Consider the following 18,357-nt stretch of genomic DNA (forward strand, 5'->3'; position numbering starts at 1 on the left):
AGGTGGCAGCTAGAGTTGACGTGATGTCTATTTTCATGCTAATTAGCATTTTCGAATCTGAGAGTAAATAGAGTTGAATATGTTGATAAAAGTCATCTTGTCTAAGATATATTTACATTGTTATGAAAACAAATGGTGGGGAAACGATTGGAATCATTTCCCTACTGTGGAGCTCTATTGCCGCGTCAAAACAACTGGCAACTCAAATCTCCGACCTCAGTGTGTTCACAACAACTGGGAACTCGGAAAAAACGAGCTTCAACTGGAGAAAAAAATATTTGAACGGTCTTCCAATTCGGGAACTCGGGCCTCGTTCTAGAGCGCCTACTTTCTGACCTGAATATCACTGACGTCATCATTTGTTCCTGTAATTTCCGAGTTCCCAGTTGTTTTGAATGCGACATAAAGTACTGATATTATGCGGACGTCAACTACAAGAAAATACCGCTACTTCTCGCGTTGTCTCGTATTCGCAGTGACGTAAATCGAATATTGTCGGTGCACAGCTGGCAGGCTTGGCAGCCTTCTCCACACCGTTTACATAGAAACAACAACATGACAAGTGAGTATGTTGCTATATTTTATTTACTAGCTACTAAGCTAAAGTTGTGTTCGTTGGTAGCTTAGCTAGCTACGTATCTCGCTTTGCTGTTTTAAAGAAATGAAATCAGAGACAATCAATGCTAGGTAGCTAACGTTAGCGATCTATGTTTGAGCTGGAGAAGTGAAAAATAAAAAACGAACGTTACTATAGCTAACTAGAAAGTATAGTGTAACATGGTTTTCTGTTACCATACACTCATTTGTTTTAGTGCCATAAAATGTATAATTTTGTTCATTATTAACTGGTAAGAAGGATCTTATTTGTAGTTAACGTAACGTTAGCGAGCTAACGTTAACTGTCTAGGCCCGTGAAGTGCCACGCACAATAACAAACCCTGCTAAGCAGTTGCCTAGCCTTATGCTCCCTCTCCGGAACGTACATCTATGGATTAAAAGTTATTTTCTGTAACTGTTTATCTAGCCAGTTACGTTACCAAACGATCAATACAGGTCTGTAGATATCCACTAGCTAATGATGCTTGGTTTTAATTTAGTCTTTAAAATGTAAGACATAAGCAATGACTCTGCAACTGTACTCCCCTCACCTGGGTCTTTCAAATCGATTTCTTTGCAGGGGGGAATCAGCGTGACCTTGCTCGTGCTAGAAATGCCAAAAAACAAGGGAATGACAAGGGAAAGAAAGCTGATGATGGCATGTCTGCAGCTGCGAGGAAGCTGAGGTAAATCACTAGTATTGGCTTTTAGGAAGTTCTCCTGGTATACAGGTGAGAATCTTTCACTGAAACCAGGACACATTTTTAACATGCATTTCGTTTTTATTGAACTGTTTTTATTTGGTTTAACCATTTTTTTGTCTGTCTTCCTTAGGGATGCAGAGATAATGCAACAGAAGCAGAAAAAAGCCAATGACCCTAAGCCGGCCGATGAGAAAGCCAAATAGCAGGATACAGAGCCAGAGCCCAATCACAAATATTCTCAGATACCCAGATGTTACTCATTATTGAAAGATGACCAGGTCTTGTTTTTGTCCCATAATCTGGGGTTTAGAACCAGTTTGTAATTTTGTGATGGTGGTATAGTTTGGGAAATGAATAAGGACTAATGCGTAAGCCTATTTCAATACACAGGTCAAATGTTAATCAGTATTTACAATGTAAAGAGCAGGAATTTGAAACTCCACTACTTGGAATTACAAAAAAGCTTGTATTTTTGTATTTCCTCATCTAGATTGTTACTCAACTAGTGGTTGTTTATGGTTTCTATACCATGTTTATTGCTTTTATATTGAGGATGAACATATGCAGTGCTGTAAGATTAATCAAATAAACTAATGAAAGATTCAATCTGGGGAACTTTAATCTAACAAATTATACCACACACCTCTGTACAGAAAGTTTATTCAATTAAAACAAATAAAATCAGCTGACATAAATACAGAAACCACCTCATTTCAAAATGTACTAATTTCTGCATGTTTCTAACCACAGCATTAGCCTTGTAGTTTCAACTGAGCCTTTCTGAATACAGTAAATTCCTGATGTGTACAACAGATCCATGCTAACTATTTAGGTGCCGTACACATCCCATTCAAATACATTCATTTAACATCTCTGGAGATCTACATGCTCCAGATCAGTTATGTGCCACGTTAAGGACAATTACCTTTCAGGAGTTGGCAATTACTTGGATTAAATTTAAAATATGAATTAGACATATCTACAGTAATCTCCGGAGATTTGTTACACAAACAGCTCTGCATCACATAGGTTCTCAATGACAAAAGCTGTGGTGCTAAAATTGTCTTCAGTCAGTAGATGCATTCCATTGGGTGACGTGATGGGCCTCCATGGTTATACTCTGCAGCAGTTGGTCAGAGCTTTCTTTGAACTGCTTAAACTCAACTTCACCTGTGACTCTGATTGTCGTCTCAGTTTCACATTTTTCTTAACTTCTCTGTTAGGAAAAAATGGTAAGAGCTCAGTTATAGTTTAGGTATTCGTGGTAGGGATTGGATGGGAAGATTCTTACCTTGCCAGGTGAAGTACTGCCTCCACTATATTAGTTCCCTCTTTAGCACTAGTTTCACAGAACAGGGCATTGTATGTCTGAAACACATGTAATATTGTGATTTAATATTTATTTGATGGACCCATGAACAGCTGTTATTTTGACTGGTAAAGGAGATTGTACCCTTGCCAGCCTTTCCCCATCAACAGTGCTGACACAGCTTCCCTCTGGTCGATCTTCCCGCAGGTCCACTTTATTCCCAATCACACACATTGGGAGTTGCGCATCCGTGGATTCCTGGGATAACAAGGGCAGTTAATGAAAAACAAAGTTCCTGATTTATGCGTAATCATAATTGTTCCTTTTATATTGAATATAAGTGGTCTCAAACTGAAATATAGACAACCATTATTTTGGCATCTCATTCCAAGTTTTTATTTTAGTATCTCAAGGACCATAAAACCCCTCTACTGTGACTGCTACCTGAATCTGGTCCATCCACTCTCTGACATTAAGGAAGCTGCTTTCAGAAGTGACATCATACAGCAGTAAGACTCCATGGGCTTTACGGAAATAAGACCTGGCAATACTGCGGAACCTACAGTAACAGGGAAATTCCATTTAGTTTTCGATATTACATGATCATTTGGAATCTTCCAGCACTTCAGATTAACAGCCACATCACCAAAGACACATTATGGAACAACTTTGATAAGGCTTTTAGTTTGTCAATGTACAGAAACATACCTCTCTTGTCCAGCAGTATCCCATATCTGAAGGTTTGTTTTTTCTCCATCCACCAACATCTTCTTGATTTGGAAATCAACTCCTAAGAACAACATTATGTAATGGAAACAGCAATGCACTTTCTGCATTTATTCTACCACTACCAAAAACTTACTGTACATGTACTTACCCAACGTCGTCTGAATATCTCCCCTGAACTCATTGAGACTCAACCGCAATAGAAAGCTGGACTTCCCTGATCCTGCATCTCCTGCCAAAACTAACCGGTACATGGGACCAGGGCACTCAGGGCCACCAGTGTCAACAAGGTCTGCTTCTGTTTGCTGAGGACCAAGTAGCATTACTTAGGTTATGGAAAATAAAACAGATACCATATTTTTATTTTATTTCACCAGGTAGGCCAGTTGAGAACAAGTTCTCATTTACAACTGCGACCTGGCCAAGATAAAGCAAAGCACTGCGACACAAACACAGAGTTACACGTGGGATAAACAAACATACAGTCAATAACACAATAGAAAAATCTATATACAGTGTGTGCAAATGTAAGATTAGGGAGGTAAGGCAATAAATAGGCCATAGTGGCAAAATAATTACAATTTAGCATTAACACTGGAGTGATATGTGCAGAAGATGAATGTGCAAATAGAGATACTGGGGTGCAAAGGAGCAAAAAAAGAAATAACAATATGGGGATGAGGTAGTTGGGTGGGCTATTTATAGATGGGCTGTGTACAGGTGCAATGATCGGTAAGCTGCTCTGACAGCTGATGCTTAAAGTTAGTGAGGGAGATATGACTCCAGCTTCAGTGATTTTTGTAATTCGTTCCAGTCACCGGCAGCAGAGAACTGGAAGGAAAGGCGGCCAAAGGAGAGGTTGGCTTTGGGGATGACCAGTGAAATATACCTGCTGGAGTGCGTGCTACGGATGGGTGCTGCTATGGTGACCAGTGAGCTGAGATAAGGTGGGGCTTTAGCTAGCAAAGACTTATAGATGACCTGGAGCCAGTGGGTTTGGCGACTAATATGAAGCGAGGGCCAGCCAATGAGAGCATACAGGTCACAGTGGTGGGTGGTATATGGGGCTTTGGTGACAAAACAGATGGCACTGTGATAGACTACATCCAATTTGCTGAGTAGTGTTGGAGGCTATTTTGTAAATTACATCGCCGAAGTCAAGGATCGGTAGGATAGTCAGTTTTACGAGGGTATATTTGGCAGCTTGAGTGAAGGAGGATTTGTTCCAAAATAGGAAGCAGATTCTAGATTTAATTTTGGATTGGAGATGCTTAATGTGAGTCTACAGTCTAACCAGACACCTAGGTATTTGTAGTTGTCCACATATTCTAAGTCAGAACCGTCCAGAGTAGTGATGGTGGGTGGGTGGGCGGGCAGGGGGCAGCAATCGGTTGAAGAGCATGCATTTAGTTTTACTTGCATTTAAGAGCAGTTGGAGGCCACGGAAGGAGTGTTGTATGGCATTGAAGCTCGTCTGGAGGTTAGTTAACACAGTGTCCAAAGAAGGGCCAGAAGTATACAGAATGGTGTCGTCTGTGTAGAGGTGGATCAGAGAATCACCAGCAGCAAGAGCAACATCATTGATGTATACAGAGAAAAGAGTCGGCCCGAGAATTGAACCCTGTGGCACCCCCATAGAGACTGCCAGAGGTCCGGACAACAGGCCCTCCGATTTGACACATTGAACTCTATCTGAGAAGTAGTTGGTGAACCAGGCGAGGCAGTCATTTGAGAAACCAAGGCTGTTGAGTCTGCCGATAAGAATGCAGTGATTGAGAGTTGAAAGCCTTGGCCAGGTCAATGAAGACGGCTGCACAGTATTGTATTTTATCGATGGCGGTTATGATATCATTTAGGACCTTGAGCGTGGCTGAGGTGCACCCATGACCAGCTCGGAAACCAAATTGCATAGTGCAGAAGCTATGGTGGGATATCGGTGATCTGTTTATTAACTTGGCTTTCGAAGATTTTAGAAAAGGCAGGGCAGGATGGATATAGGTCTATAACAGTTTGGGTCTAATGTGTCTCCCACTTTGAAGAGGGGGATGACCGCAGCAGCTTTCCAATCTTTAGGGATCTCAGACGATACGAAAGAGTTTGAACAGGCTAGTAATAGGGGTTGCAACAATTGCGGCAGATAATTTTAGAAAGAGAGGGTCCAGATTGTCTAGCCCAGCTGATTTGTAGGGGTCCAGATTTTGCAGCTCTTTCAGAACATTAGCTATCTGGATTTGGGTGAAGGAGAAGTGGGGGAGGCTTGGGCAAGTTGCTGTGGGGGGTGCAGAGCTGTTGACTGGGATAGGGGTAGCCAGGTGGAAAGCATGGCCAGCCGTAGAAAAATGCTTATTGAAATTCTCGATTATCGTAGATTTATCAGTGGTGGCAGTGTTTCCTAGCCTTAGTGCAGTGGGCAGCTAGGAGGAGGTGCTCTTATTCTCCATGGACTTTACAGTGTCCCAGAACTTTTTGGAGTTTGTGCTACAGGATGCAAATTTCTGTTTGAAAAAGCTTGCCTTTGCTTTCCTAACTGCCTGTGTATATTGGTTCCTAACTTCCCTGAAAAGTTGCATATCGCGGGGGCTATTCGATGCGAATGCAGTACGCCACAGGATGTTTTTGTGCTGGTCAAGGGCAGTCAAGTCTGGAGTGAACCAGCATATACCAATTCCACATAAGCCTCCCGACACAATGTCTTACTGTGCTTCAAAACTGAGCATCTCAGCTCAAAGCCTTACCTTCATTGGGAAAGCAGACAAGCGTCTCCGGATGGATGAAGCAATGGAACTAGCTTTGCTGGGAGCTACAGACAGCGTTGCCTGACTTGCTTCCAATTTCACATCTGATATCTGGTGCAGAAATAGGTACATTCATGTATTAGAATGTGAAACGTACTAATAAAATAGTTGGTCAAACCTTGTAGTTACCCTTACCTCAATGTCTGAGGGCACATATGAATAACTGTGGTGTACTGTTTCTGTAGAGTCATCACTGTCAGACTCGCTGCCTGAGCTTTCAGTAGTGTCCATAGGCAAGGACACACCGCTGTCCGGGTATGTATCAGCCCAGCTGGCTACATCGGAGTTGGTCGTTTTACTGGAGCCTACAGTTGTGTGCGCTCCCTCTGAACTGGACTCAACATAGGGATGAAAAAATGTAAACATTAGTTAAGTGGTCAATTAATATTATTAATCAATAGTTCCAGATTTCTAGGATAAGAATATAGTATGTGTACTTTATAAGCGTGCTTTGTCGAACTGGCTTCATTCTTCGAGCTGGGATTTCATTGTTGGGGGATAGCTGTGGGGAGGAAGATGTGTAACACTAATGCCTTATAAATGTTGTATAAATGTAAATATAAAAGGGGTAATGTGAGTCTTCTTTATCTTGAGTGAAAACAACCAAACTTACCCTCCTTTTACTCGATGCCACATCGCTGACTAAGGCAGAGCGCAAGCCATCGTTGCTGTCATACAGCTTTTTGTTCATGGCCCTAATAGGAAGGAGTCAATGTAGAGAACATTTCAGATGCTTAACTAATCTTTTAGCCTGCCATCTTTAGAGTAGAGTCAGCGTTCATTACAATGAGCATATGGTGTGCACTGCACAGATGTGCATGCATGACTCAAAGCTATGCTTGACTACGATACAACAAAAACAATCATGAAAGGACATACTGTACTAATGAACAATCGGGTCAGACAGACTTACTGGAGAATTTCAATGTGACTGGAGTAAGACTGGTATTCAATAACCATCTTTTTCAGTTCATCACTTTCTCTGTGAAAATAGACAAATACAACATTTCTTATCAACTAGTCTGTATTTACTGAGTTGGACTTGATCCATTGGACCTGAACGTGAAGTCGGTGATCTCACCTCTCATGCTGAAGTTTCTGGTCTGCATACATGTTCTTCAGCTTGTCCAACTCTACCTGCAGAATGGATATGTTTGTCTGCGCTTTGAAGAGAGAAGTCCGTAACTGCTCCTTTTCCTGAGGATACATAATGTAATATGTACAACATTACTGGAAAGTGCATAGGAAATAACGTTCAGGGCATTCGGAAAGTTTGCAGACCCCTTCCCTTTTCCCACATTGTTGTTATGTTACAGCCTTATTTTAAAATGGATTAAATAATAAAATACACACACAATACCCAATGACAAAACAGATGAAGTAATTTTTGCAAATATAAAAAAAATATAAAAACCTTATTTACATAAGTATTCAGATCCTTTGCTATGAGACTCGAAATTGAGCTCAGGTGCTGTTTCCATTGATCATCCGTAAGATGTTTCTACAACTTGATTGGTGTCCACTTTTGGTAAATTCAATTGATTCGACATGATTTGGAAAGGCACACACCTGTCTATATAAGGTCCCACAGTTGACAGTGCATGTCAGAGCAAAAACCAGGCTATTAGGTTGAATTAATTTTCCGTAGAGCTCCAAGACAGGATTGTGTCGAGGCACAGATCTGGGGAAAGGTACCAAAAAAGTTCCGCAGCATTGAAGGTCCCCAAGAACACAGTGGCCTCCATCATTCTTAAATGGAAGAAGTTTGGAACCACCGAGACTCTTCCTAGAGCTGGCCTCTAGTCAAACTGAGCAATCAGGGGAGAAGGACCTTGGTCAGGAAGGTGACCAACAACCTGATGGTCACTCTGACAGAGCTCCAGAGTTCCTCTGTGGAGATGGGAGAACCTTCCAGAAGGACAACCATCTCTGCAGCCCTCCACCAATCAGGCCTTTATAGTTGAGTGGCCAGATGGAAGCCATTCCTCAGTAAAAGCCACATGACAGCCCACTTGGAGTTTGCCAAAAGGCATCTAAAAGACTCTCAGACCATGAGAAACAAGATACTCTAGTCTGATGAAACCAAGATTGAACTCTTTGGCCTGAATGCCAAGCGTCATGTCTGGAGAAAACCTGGCACAATCCATATGGTGAAGCATGGTGGTCAAAGGATCATGCTCTGGTGATGTTTTAGGGTGGCAGGGAATGGGAGAATAGTCAGGATCGAAGAAAAGATGAACGGAGCAAAGAACAGAGATATCCTTGATGAAAACCTGCTCCAGAGCACTTAGGACCTCAGACTGGGAAGAAAGTTCACCTTCCAACAGGACAACGACCCTAAGCACACAGCCAAGACAACGCAGGAGTGGCTTTGGGACAAGTCTCTGAATGTCCTTGAGTGGCCCAGCCAGAGCCCGGACTTGAACCCGATCAAACATCTCTGGAGGCCTGAAAATAGCTGTGCAGTGATGCTCCCCATCCAACTTGACAGAGCTTGAGAAGATCTGCAAAGAAAGGGAGCAACTCCCCAAATACAGGTGTGCCAAGCTTGTAGCATCATACCCAAGAAGACTCTAGGCTGTAATCGCTGCCAAAGGCGCTTCAACAAAGTACTGAGTAAGGCTGATTTTAGAATAAGGCTGTAACGTAACAACATTTAGAAAAAGTCAAGGGGTCTGAATACTTTCCGAATGGGACTCAAGATACAGTTGTCTAACTGATTCAACGTACCTGAGTCAGTTCACTTATTTGGTTCTGTAGTTTGTCAACATCCTGCCTGGAACTGTTGAGTTCAGATTCCCCTTGGAACTACAACGAAAAGGTTTCCATTTATTTCAAATTAATCATAAATATGATTAAGCATCAACTGAAATCATATTCACACTTAAGACTGCCTGAATCTAGGTAAATAAAGTACTGCAAACATAAGAGCGGCAATCCTGGGGAAACATTAAATAACCTTTCAACACCAACAATAATAGGTCAATAGAGGAAATATGTCACAAAACCTGTTTCAAACAGATGACACCTACCTTTAACAACCTGTCCATAACAGTATGCAGGTCTGCCACCTCATTCTCATGCCTTCTCTGGAGTGCCGCCATAACTCCCTCCATTCTCTTATGCTCCTACAGACAAGAAACCCAAGGAGACAACTTTGCTCATTGGCTCTGAACTAAAAGAGGGGCTTTCACAAAACTGTAGAAAGGGGCCTTTGTGAAAGTTTGAGCTAGCTGCTCTCCCTTCTCTAAAAAGGTACTTCCCCCTACCACAAATATGCGGATAAACACCTGTGCCGAGGCCCCTCTTGAAATAAAAACAGTTTAATCTTAATTTACAACAAACTATTTGCCCAAGTCTATTATATTCAACTTTTTCTCACCAATTTTTTGTACATTTTCCAAGGTATGTTTTCAATGACACCAATGCCTTTTTAATGACTTAGCTTGCTTATTTGCTTGCTTTGTTTGTTTTTAGTTCTTAAATACTTGAGTGAATTACATGTTTTATTTCGAGCACAATGTGTAGAATATACTGTAGTAACCAAGTCCTCATAATACGTCACTTACCTCTTCTCTCACCCTGACCTCTACACAGGCAAGCTGCTGCTGCATGTCCTCCTCCAGCTCTGTCAGCTGACTGGTGTTCAGCTCCTCTGTTCTGGCGGCACACAGAGGTACATACCATTTACATGTCTGCCATGGTTGTCCGTCAAGTGCCAAACAACTGCCCAAACACTAGTCCAGCGAAAGTGATGAGTCAGAATATAAGATGAAGGTGAGGCATGGTTTGCAAGCAATAACACATCTTCAAACACAGCACACAGAACTACACCTTTTGGTTCCAATCATATCTGATCCATTTGTATCCATTGCCCCTGTGTTTTCATCTAGTGGTGAACTTTGAGCGGGCGGGACACTATTCAGTTAAATGTGTTTTATCATAATCAAGTGACAGCACTTGGTCCAGCCCGTCAAGAGACTCACGGGGGCCCCTAGGAGGCAAATACCACAGGTGCACAAGACTGAGATTTGCAGTGTGAGATTGAATGAATCAAAATACAGCACGTCTTGCCACTGATTAGCAAACATTCTTACAGGCACATTCATTTGCATAAGGGTTAAGATTAGGTCTAAATGGAAATATAAAAAAAGGGACAACTAGGTTTACAAGTGGAAAATGGAGAGAACAAGACTAGCAACTCATTTAAGAGTACTTCCTTGGGTGAGAAATGTCATCCCTATCAAGAAATGCAGCCTCTGAACTATGAAAGCAACTCCACCCCATCTACAGTGGCAAGAAAAAGTATGTGAACCCTTTGGAAATACCTGGATTTCTGCATACATTGGTCATACAATTTGATCTGATCTTCATCTAGGTCACAACAATAGACAAACACAGTATGCTTAAACCAATAACAAACTTGGGAATTCATTTTTCCGTCGATGATAGCAAGCTGTCCAGGCCCCGAGGCAGCAAATGCTCCCTCCACCATACTTTACAGTAGGGATGAGGTTTTGATGTTGGTGTGCCATTTTTTCTCCACACATAGTGTTGTGTGTTCCTTCCAAACAACTCAACTGTAGTTTCATCTGTCCACAGAATATTTTGCCAGTAGCACTGTGGAACATCCAGGTGCACTTTTGCAAACTTCAGACGTGCAGCAATGTTTTTTTTTGCACAGCAGTGGTGTCTTCCCAATAACACTATTCTTGTTTAGTGTTTTACGTATCGTAGACCCGTCAACAGAGATGTTAGCATGTTCCAGAGATTTCTGTAAGTCTTTAGCTGACACTAGGATTCTTCTTAACCTCACTGAGCATTCTGAGCTGTGCTCTTGCAGTCATCTTTGCAGGACGGCCACTCCTAGGGAGAGTAGCAACAGTGCTTTACTTTCTCCATTTATAGACAATTGATGAACATCAATGCTTTTAGAGATATTTTTGTAACCCTTTCCAGCTTTATTAAGAAGTGTTGACTTGCATCTTAGGTCTTCTGAGATCTCTTTTGTTCGAGGCATGGTTCACATCAGGCAATGCTTCTTGTGAATAGCAAAGTGTGTGTTTTATAGGGCAAGGCAGCTCTAACCAACGACCCCAATCTCGTCTCATTGATTGGACTTCAGGTTAGCTGACTCCTGACAGCTTTTGGAGAAGTCATTAGCCCAGGGGTTCACATACTTTTCCCAACCTACACTGTGAATGTTTAAATGATGTATTCAATATAGACAAGAACAATACAATAATTTGTGTGCTATTAGTTTAAGCACACTATGTGTGTATATTGTTGTGACTTAGATGAAGATCAGATCAAATTTGACGGCCAATTTATGCAGAAATCCAGGTAATTCCAAAGGGTTCAAAACATGCAATTATGTCGGATTATAATAACCTTACTGTTGGAAGCATACTGGCGCAACCAATACGCACATTTTGTAAATGTTAACTGATTAATAGCTCAAGCCTGATCTTGATTGAAACATTGTTGCATGGATATCCCACAACATAAACAACTACATGTGTTTTTGGTAACACAAACAGGCAAATTACTAAGTTAACTGATATATACATGTGTTCCATTCGTGAAGAGAACATAATTCAGACAATATAGTTTGGTAGATTGTTTATCAATATATTGTTTTCCTCTTATTGAGGAATCTGAGCCAAGAGATGCTGCTTTGACACAATCCCTACCTTCTCAAACTGGTTTCCAGCTGCTCACTCTCAAGCCTGTGGTCCTTGCTTTCACTGACAAGAGCATCGACAAGTCCCTCATATTGTTGCAACAACAAAGGTTCTGAGGTGTACATGGCTTGGTGCAGTTCAGCCAACTGATCCCGCAGTCTGAAAGATGAAAGATTATGGACAACCATCATTTCTACATTTGACATAGTTATAAAAACAGAGGGATGAACGCAGAATGAACATCTACATATTACACCCACAGGCTACTGTAAGAGCTGTAATGGCAGGTGCAACTTTCAGACAAACAATTCACATCAACCACCAGATTTACCTTCCTGAGAGGAGACCGGTTGCATCGTCCATCCTGCTCTGGAACTCTTCCCAGGGACTCCCTTGACTTTGAGGAGACGCTCCAAAAGAGGCCAAATCCAATGTTTCTGAAACCTCTTGAAACCGTGATGAAAAATTGCTGTAATTAATACATCCATCTTCACTAGCGCCGAATTTGTTGAATAAAGTTTTGATTTCGTCTTCAGGCACATTCAGCTCTCGACAAACAACTGTAAAGTCTTCGTATTCAATCACACCAGATTTATTAATGTCACACGCTGAAAACAGTCTCTGGAGGCTGGGTTTGTCCATGACTTCGTATTTCGAGTTTAAAAGTTACATCAACTCCGCCTTAGGAAATAACCCCTTGTGTAAAATAAAATCGATAGGTTAGCAACAGGTGCAATACGTGACCATTTGATCCCCACCTTTATTTGTGTAACCTTATCCGGCACCAGTGATCAGAATTTTAGCCCGTCAGTATGAAGTGATGAAGGCAGTAATACTTTTCCCACGCGAATGACAACTCTATTCACCGGTAGACTGCTGTACAATCAACAAGCCAGTGATTGGCTCAGCCGGCCTGGAACGGCCGTGACTGGGCGTGCAGACCGATGACAGCACCGGGCCAAGACATCAGACAGTGAGAATGTGCGTCACCTGTTGTTGGCTTTTTTTTTTTAAACTGTTGTTACAAATGTCAGTGTTTGTACACGTTGTCATGCAACACACATACTTGAATTTGTATTTTTTATTGAGTGGATGTAGGTATCACAAATAAAGTTTAAACAAAAGACACAATTTACATGTATAAAACACTCATATAAAATATTTAAATGAAATGTATCTCAACAATATTTTTAAATAGTATATGATGTATTTGCACAGGGGTGGAGAATAATTGTATATTCATTGCTAGGATGTGGCAAGGATTCTACCTATGACACCAAAGTAGACTATTTTCCTTTCAGGTGTGGACTGCACTCTTATCAAGAATACTTGCCTGCCTGCCTGCCTGCCTGCCTGCCATTGTTACACTGTACGCATACTCAGTAATTAACTCCACCCTACCATGTGATATCCCTAGCCATACTTATTTTTACTACTGTGACAGAAACACCTCTACTAAAAAACACAGAACTACACTGTTAGCTTATTTGTTTTACATGATATTGCAAGAATTAGGCTCACATAAAAAAAGACTGAACAAGTTCAACAGGAACGTTCCGCGCTGTTCTTTGCATATGTTTTTATTTGAGTCTGGTGGAATGCGTCAGCAAACGCTGTGCTCCACCTAAATGTGACTAATGTGTTGACAGAGGACACAGTCACTGTTAACATTTCACTAACCAAAGAACAAAGGGGATAAAAATGGCTCACACATACTGCTTTTAAAGAACATACCAATTACATTCCTTACTGTAATGACAGAAATCCCTTTTTACATTACAATAAATCTTCTGAAAGTTGTTGATAATATTGTGGCCACACAGTGGCAGTGTAAGAGCAGCATCAGGCAAGTCTGGAACTACTTCTTACACCAATACAGTATTTGGATCCATTTAGCAATGACTGAACCTTTATGATATAGACCGATTTGGAACATTTGTTTGATTGGTGTATTGCTTCACAATCAAGTGCAGCAATGTGACAAGCACAACTTGTGTCCTAGATTCTGTCTAAATTGAGGTTATTCTCTAATTTCATGTGACATTACAACTATAGAGTTTATGAACCATATAGGAAACTAATTGTATCCATTTATCTTTATTTAAAAAAATGTAAATAAAGTGCTTTTATGTACAGAACAATAAAAACAACTGAAACAGTAGTGATGTATAATATAAAAAAATACATTTCACAAGAGCTTTTTACATTGGCAGCTCAATTTACAAAGCATTTTTACATACAAACTTACAAGACATGTTGACATGAGTCAGAGAAACTTGTTACACTGTCACAAATAGAAGGCTTGGCTGAAGTGGTTGTTCAACTAACAGAGGTGCCTTACTGCAACTCAGTAGAAGCTTATAACAGCAGTCTCAAACATCTTATGTAAGTATATATTCATTTGGAGCAGTGATCAAACAAGAGATTTGTATGATGCATGTCTGAACCTATTATGCTAGATATTCAGGCTGATTTTGTTCTGCATTCGGCTAATGTATTATTGAGTTTAGATAACTTTACCCATCTGATCCAAGCTGTCATTTCTTCACTTGCAATCTTTGTCACAAAATAAAAAATAATCATGAAATGTTCAGTTGTCAAGACAATGTTTCAACTTCTTCTCCTCCCATCTTTGTTACAATTGGAGTCATTGAAACCCTGATGGAGTTCACAAGTGTTGTGCAGACCTTACCAGTATGGGATTTCTGTACAGGTTGAGACTATAATTCCATATACAGTGGTTTGCAATAGTGTCAACACAGAAATATATTGTGACTGAAGTTGAAGCCATTCTAACAGAGTTATTGTACTGATACTGGCCATAATCTAAAGGAATTCACTCAAAGTGTTGTAATAGTATTGTTGGGCATGCCCAGTAGAGTTCTACAGTCTATTCTGTCGTACATATCATGCAGGTGATGCTGCTGCTACCTGGTTATCCATGTGATTAAGTAATGTCACAAGGTCAGGAGAACACATTTAGTATCCCAAGATGTACAACTCGGTTCTTTAACTTTGCTTAAAATGCATGAAAAAATAAGTTGAAAACCTAATACATAATTCTCAACAAAATCCTCATCTGTATCCCAAACTAAGTCTTTCCAACATTCTGTGCAAAAACAACGCATTCTCAAGGTGTTTGCTGGTTCTGCACTTTCACCACAATGTTACAACTTTCACCAGTCTTCTCCAATACAATACAAATGTACATTATATACAATCAGCCAACATGGCAGTCTTTTAGCAGTATGCTTTTTGCACAGCTACTTTGTCCATTTTTTTTTTTTTTTTTTTAATCGTCCCTTGTACAAAATTCAATATCTAGAATAAACTTAAATAAACAGTTTTACTTAGAAATTGTTTTGGAATACTTGTATCACCACATTCCACAACGCAATGTTGCAGGAGTTCATATTTACCACAATTTTGCACTGACATAGCAACATCTATGGAATATGAAATTGATATTCTTTCATTTTAAATGTAGAATTATTATGTATTTCCCATCATGAACAGCTGAAAACATATACCTGTTATTGGGTATTGTAATGCCTGAATAAAAGCCCTTGCTTTTGGATGATAAAATATTCTGCAGGTTCTATCCTTTAACAATATCGGTTTCTACAGTAGTTTAAAACACACACATTCCTCCATTGACTGGTCCATAACTGCTGTGTGACCTTTTGCTTCATGTTAGTAAAACCCATTTTACAGTCATTAGTGTCATTAAACCAGAGGTGATGGTTGTAACTATGCCAGCTTTCATATGCACTACGTTATGAATGGCCTAAGCACATACTGTTCGGTACAGTACATGCTGAATCAGTCAGGCCCATTAAACACAAGACATTGATTTGACATGACAGTTGTGTTGGATAGGATGAAAACAGAAGATGCATGATTTAAAAACAAGTTATTTTTGGCACAACAATCACTTTGTTTACATAAATGAACACACAGGAGCTTGGTTGCCTCTGGGTGTCACGTCAACGACACTAAGAGCTCCATAGCCCACTGGCTGATTCTCTGTTGTGTTGCCACTCTTCCTTTGGCTCTTCTAACCTCTGCTGTCTACTGGTCTCTTAATAACAGGACCAGGACAGAGCTATCTAAACAATTTGGTGAACAGGTTTTTATAGTTTCAGCCCACTTTAACTTGGTGTCTGAAGTGACTGAATTTGGATTGAAGGAATCAGTTCCTGACTGGCACTCTGAACTAGTCATTAACCATTTTCTACTGGGACTTCAGCCTAGCTACATCAACTCCAGGCCTAGTGATAGTCTTTATCTCATCCCGTGCCTCTATGACACAGAAATGGCTCAAAATCATCTTGCATACTAAATTGCATGTGAGTATGCCTCTCATTCTCTGTAATTAAGAATGTGCTGACACCTATGTGCTTGCAGTCTCAAGATCAGATGTTGGTGTGACCTTTCACCCCACTTCACATGATGTGCTTTGCATAGTCTGTCTGCTCCATAATGAACAATATGTTAATACCTGGTCTAGGGTCTTCCCTAATGTCAAGGGTACATTTCAACACTGTGAATGTCAATCTTACACAACTTAGGCACCATATCCTCCAATACTTTGGGACTTACAAACCCCATCTGTGCCACTCTGGTGGAGCAGAGCAGAGGGCCTCAACAATACCTCTCCAGTGTTATGTTATTCTGTTGTGTGCTATTTTAACCTCACCTCATTCCAGGTGGTTACTACCTCTTTCATTCCTTCCTCATTGGTTCCTCTCCATGTCTCTCTGGTACTGCTAGCCCTTCTCTTGACCAGTGGATACCATTCTAATGCCTGTCTGGTTATGCTGCATTTATGTTTATGTACAGTTTAAACTGCCTTGAATTAATAGGGGCGGCAGGTAGCCTAGTGGTTAGAGCGTTGGGCCAGTAACCGAAAGGTTGCTGGATTGAATCCCCGAGCTGACAAGGTAAAAATCTGTCATTCTGCCCCTGAACAAGGAAGTTAACCCACTGTTCCCCGGTAGACTGTCTTTGTAAATAAGAATTTGTTCTTAACTGACTTGCCTAGTTAAATAAAGGTAAACAAAATTTGCTGTTATAACTAAGTCATAGGCCTAATGGTCTACTGTTTGAATACGAGGTTGTTTATTCCATTGCTATCCATGCACTGAGTCTGGCTAAGCCCATGCTTATGGATGTAGGTGGGAGAGTTAAGGGTCAGTTCTTGACCCATAGAGTATCTCTCTACTTTCAATGCAATGCCAAGAGAGTATTTGGACGGATTGAGTGGCAAAGCATACAAACATGACTAAACCATATACAAATTGTTACAGAAGGACAATATCAGCTGTATGTGTCCTATACCCACCATGAACATCATTCCACAGCTTCAATAGTCTGAAGGCAATCTGTATCAGCTTCTCTTCATTGTGCTTCAGATGCACTAGAGAAAGAAGAGTCACTAAACAAGGAAATGAGAACTGACTACAGGGACAAAATGAAAAAGACAAATGTGCAAAATTAGTGTAATGAAATGTCCCTCTTTGCGAAGAGGTTGGCGGTTTTCAGTGTTCCCTCCTTTAGTGTTTTTCTTTTCTTTCACTTATAGTCCCCTCTTTCCTTACAGTTCAAAGTTAGTCACTCTGCATTACAGTTTTATCTCCTGCTCAAGTTGATCAAAGCTGTCCTCACACAATGGAGTCTTTGATCTCTGAGCCCAGTCTCACCCGAGGCCGTGGGCAGGTGTGCGAGATCTCGACAGTGCTCTCCTTCAAGTTTAGAGGCCTCTTCTCTGACTCTGAGAAGCTCTTGCTGTTGTCTGGTGATGAGCATTCATGTGGCGGCGTGTTGCAGATGTAGTTGTCATTGAGGGTCTGGTAACCCTTGTGGTCTGACACAGATGCTGGAACTGTGCTGTTGCCATTCAGAGGCAAGTTTTCTGCTGGCTTCCCCACTATCCTGGGTTTCTTCTGCTGCATGTTAGGACACTCACCCTCCTTCAGCATGGACTTCATGCGGTCACGGTTCCTGTAGACCACAAACAGGGAGAAGACCACCAGGGAGAAGCCCAGCAGGGCACACACTACGATCAGCTCGTTCCAGTAGGTCTTGGTGTTGATCTGCGGGGAGCGGGTCTCTCCAGGTAGGATGATTGGCTCCTCCTGGGGGACCAGAGGGGTGCGTGAGCGGCCGATCAGGGTGGTGCTCTCCTGTCTGGCCTCACCTCTCACACAGTAGTTGGCCAGGAGCTGCCTGAAGCCCTCCTCCACTGACCAGCACTCATAGGTCTCCTGTCTGTCAGCCTGGGCCACCACCACTAGACCTCCCTCAGGACTGGGGTACAGGAAGTGACCTGCACCCTCACTGTACTCCCACTTCCTCTCAGCCAGGTTGGAGCGCAGCTTACAGGGCAGCACTTTGAACGTGTTGGCTGGGATCATTATCACCTGGCATGACGACATCCCTGCAGACAACAAAAGGAAGGGCTTTGTCATTTTTCATTTGTGAAAGCAAGTCCATCCCAGGTAGTTTGATCAAACTGCATTATTATATCACTGTGGTAGCTG

The 18,357-nt window shown here is 41.3% G+C and overlaps 3 protein-coding genes across 6 annotated transcripts in view; 1 reads left to right on the top strand and 2 right to left on the bottom strand.

Moving 5' to 3' along the window:
* The first annotated feature begins 408 nt into the window (after positions 1–408).
* LOC100196247 (small EDRK-rich factor 2) lies at positions 409–2,006 on the top strand. 2 transcript variants are annotated; one of them, NM_001141276.1, is given in 4 exon segments: positions 475–562; positions 1,178–1,283; positions 1,432–1,463; positions 1,466–2,006. In NM_001141276.1, coding segments are annotated over 4 exon segments (153 nt in total). In that variant the 5' UTR covers positions 475–555; the 3' UTR covers positions 1,474–2,006.
* rasef2 (RAS and EF-hand domain containing 2) lies at positions 1,896–12,684 on the bottom strand. The gene is made up of 17 exons (XM_014148548.2): positions 12,147–12,684; positions 11,825–11,974; positions 9,701–9,791; positions 9,164–9,259; positions 8,862–8,939; positions 7,213–7,328; positions 7,045–7,113; positions 6,745–6,826; positions 6,569–6,633; positions 6,267–6,462; positions 6,072–6,182; positions 3,488–3,641; positions 3,319–3,400; positions 3,055–3,169; positions 2,755–2,868; positions 2,593–2,669; positions 1,896–2,517 (listed from the first exon to the last, which is right to left on the bottom strand). The coding sequence occupies exons 1-17, from the start codon at positions 12,455–12,457 to the stop codon at positions 2,415–2,417; spliced, it is 2,010 nt and encodes a 669-aa protein (XP_014004023.1). The 5' UTR covers positions 12,458–12,684; the 3' UTR covers positions 1,896–2,414.
* A 681-nt stretch (positions 12,685–13,365) lies between these two features.
* Positions 13,366–18,357, bottom strand: part of LOC106573467 (semaphorin-4B) — a 137,626-nt gene continuing 132,634 nt past the window's right edge. For all 3 annotated transcript variants that reach the window (XM_014148547.2, XM_014148546.2, XM_014148544.2), the window contains exon 15: positions 13,366–18,254. In XM_014148547.2, coding sequence (XP_014004022.1) covers positions 17,479–18,254 — 776 coding nt within the window. In that variant the 3' untranslated portion in view covers positions 13,366–17,478. The remainder of the gene's footprint in view (positions 18,255–18,357) is intronic.

This window comes from Salmo salar, chromosome ssa16 (assembly GCF_905237065.1).
Source record: "Salmo salar chromosome ssa16, Ssal_v3.1, whole genome shotgun sequence".
NCBI lineage: Eukaryota > Metazoa > Chordata > Actinopteri > Salmoniformes > Salmonidae > Salmo > Salmo salar.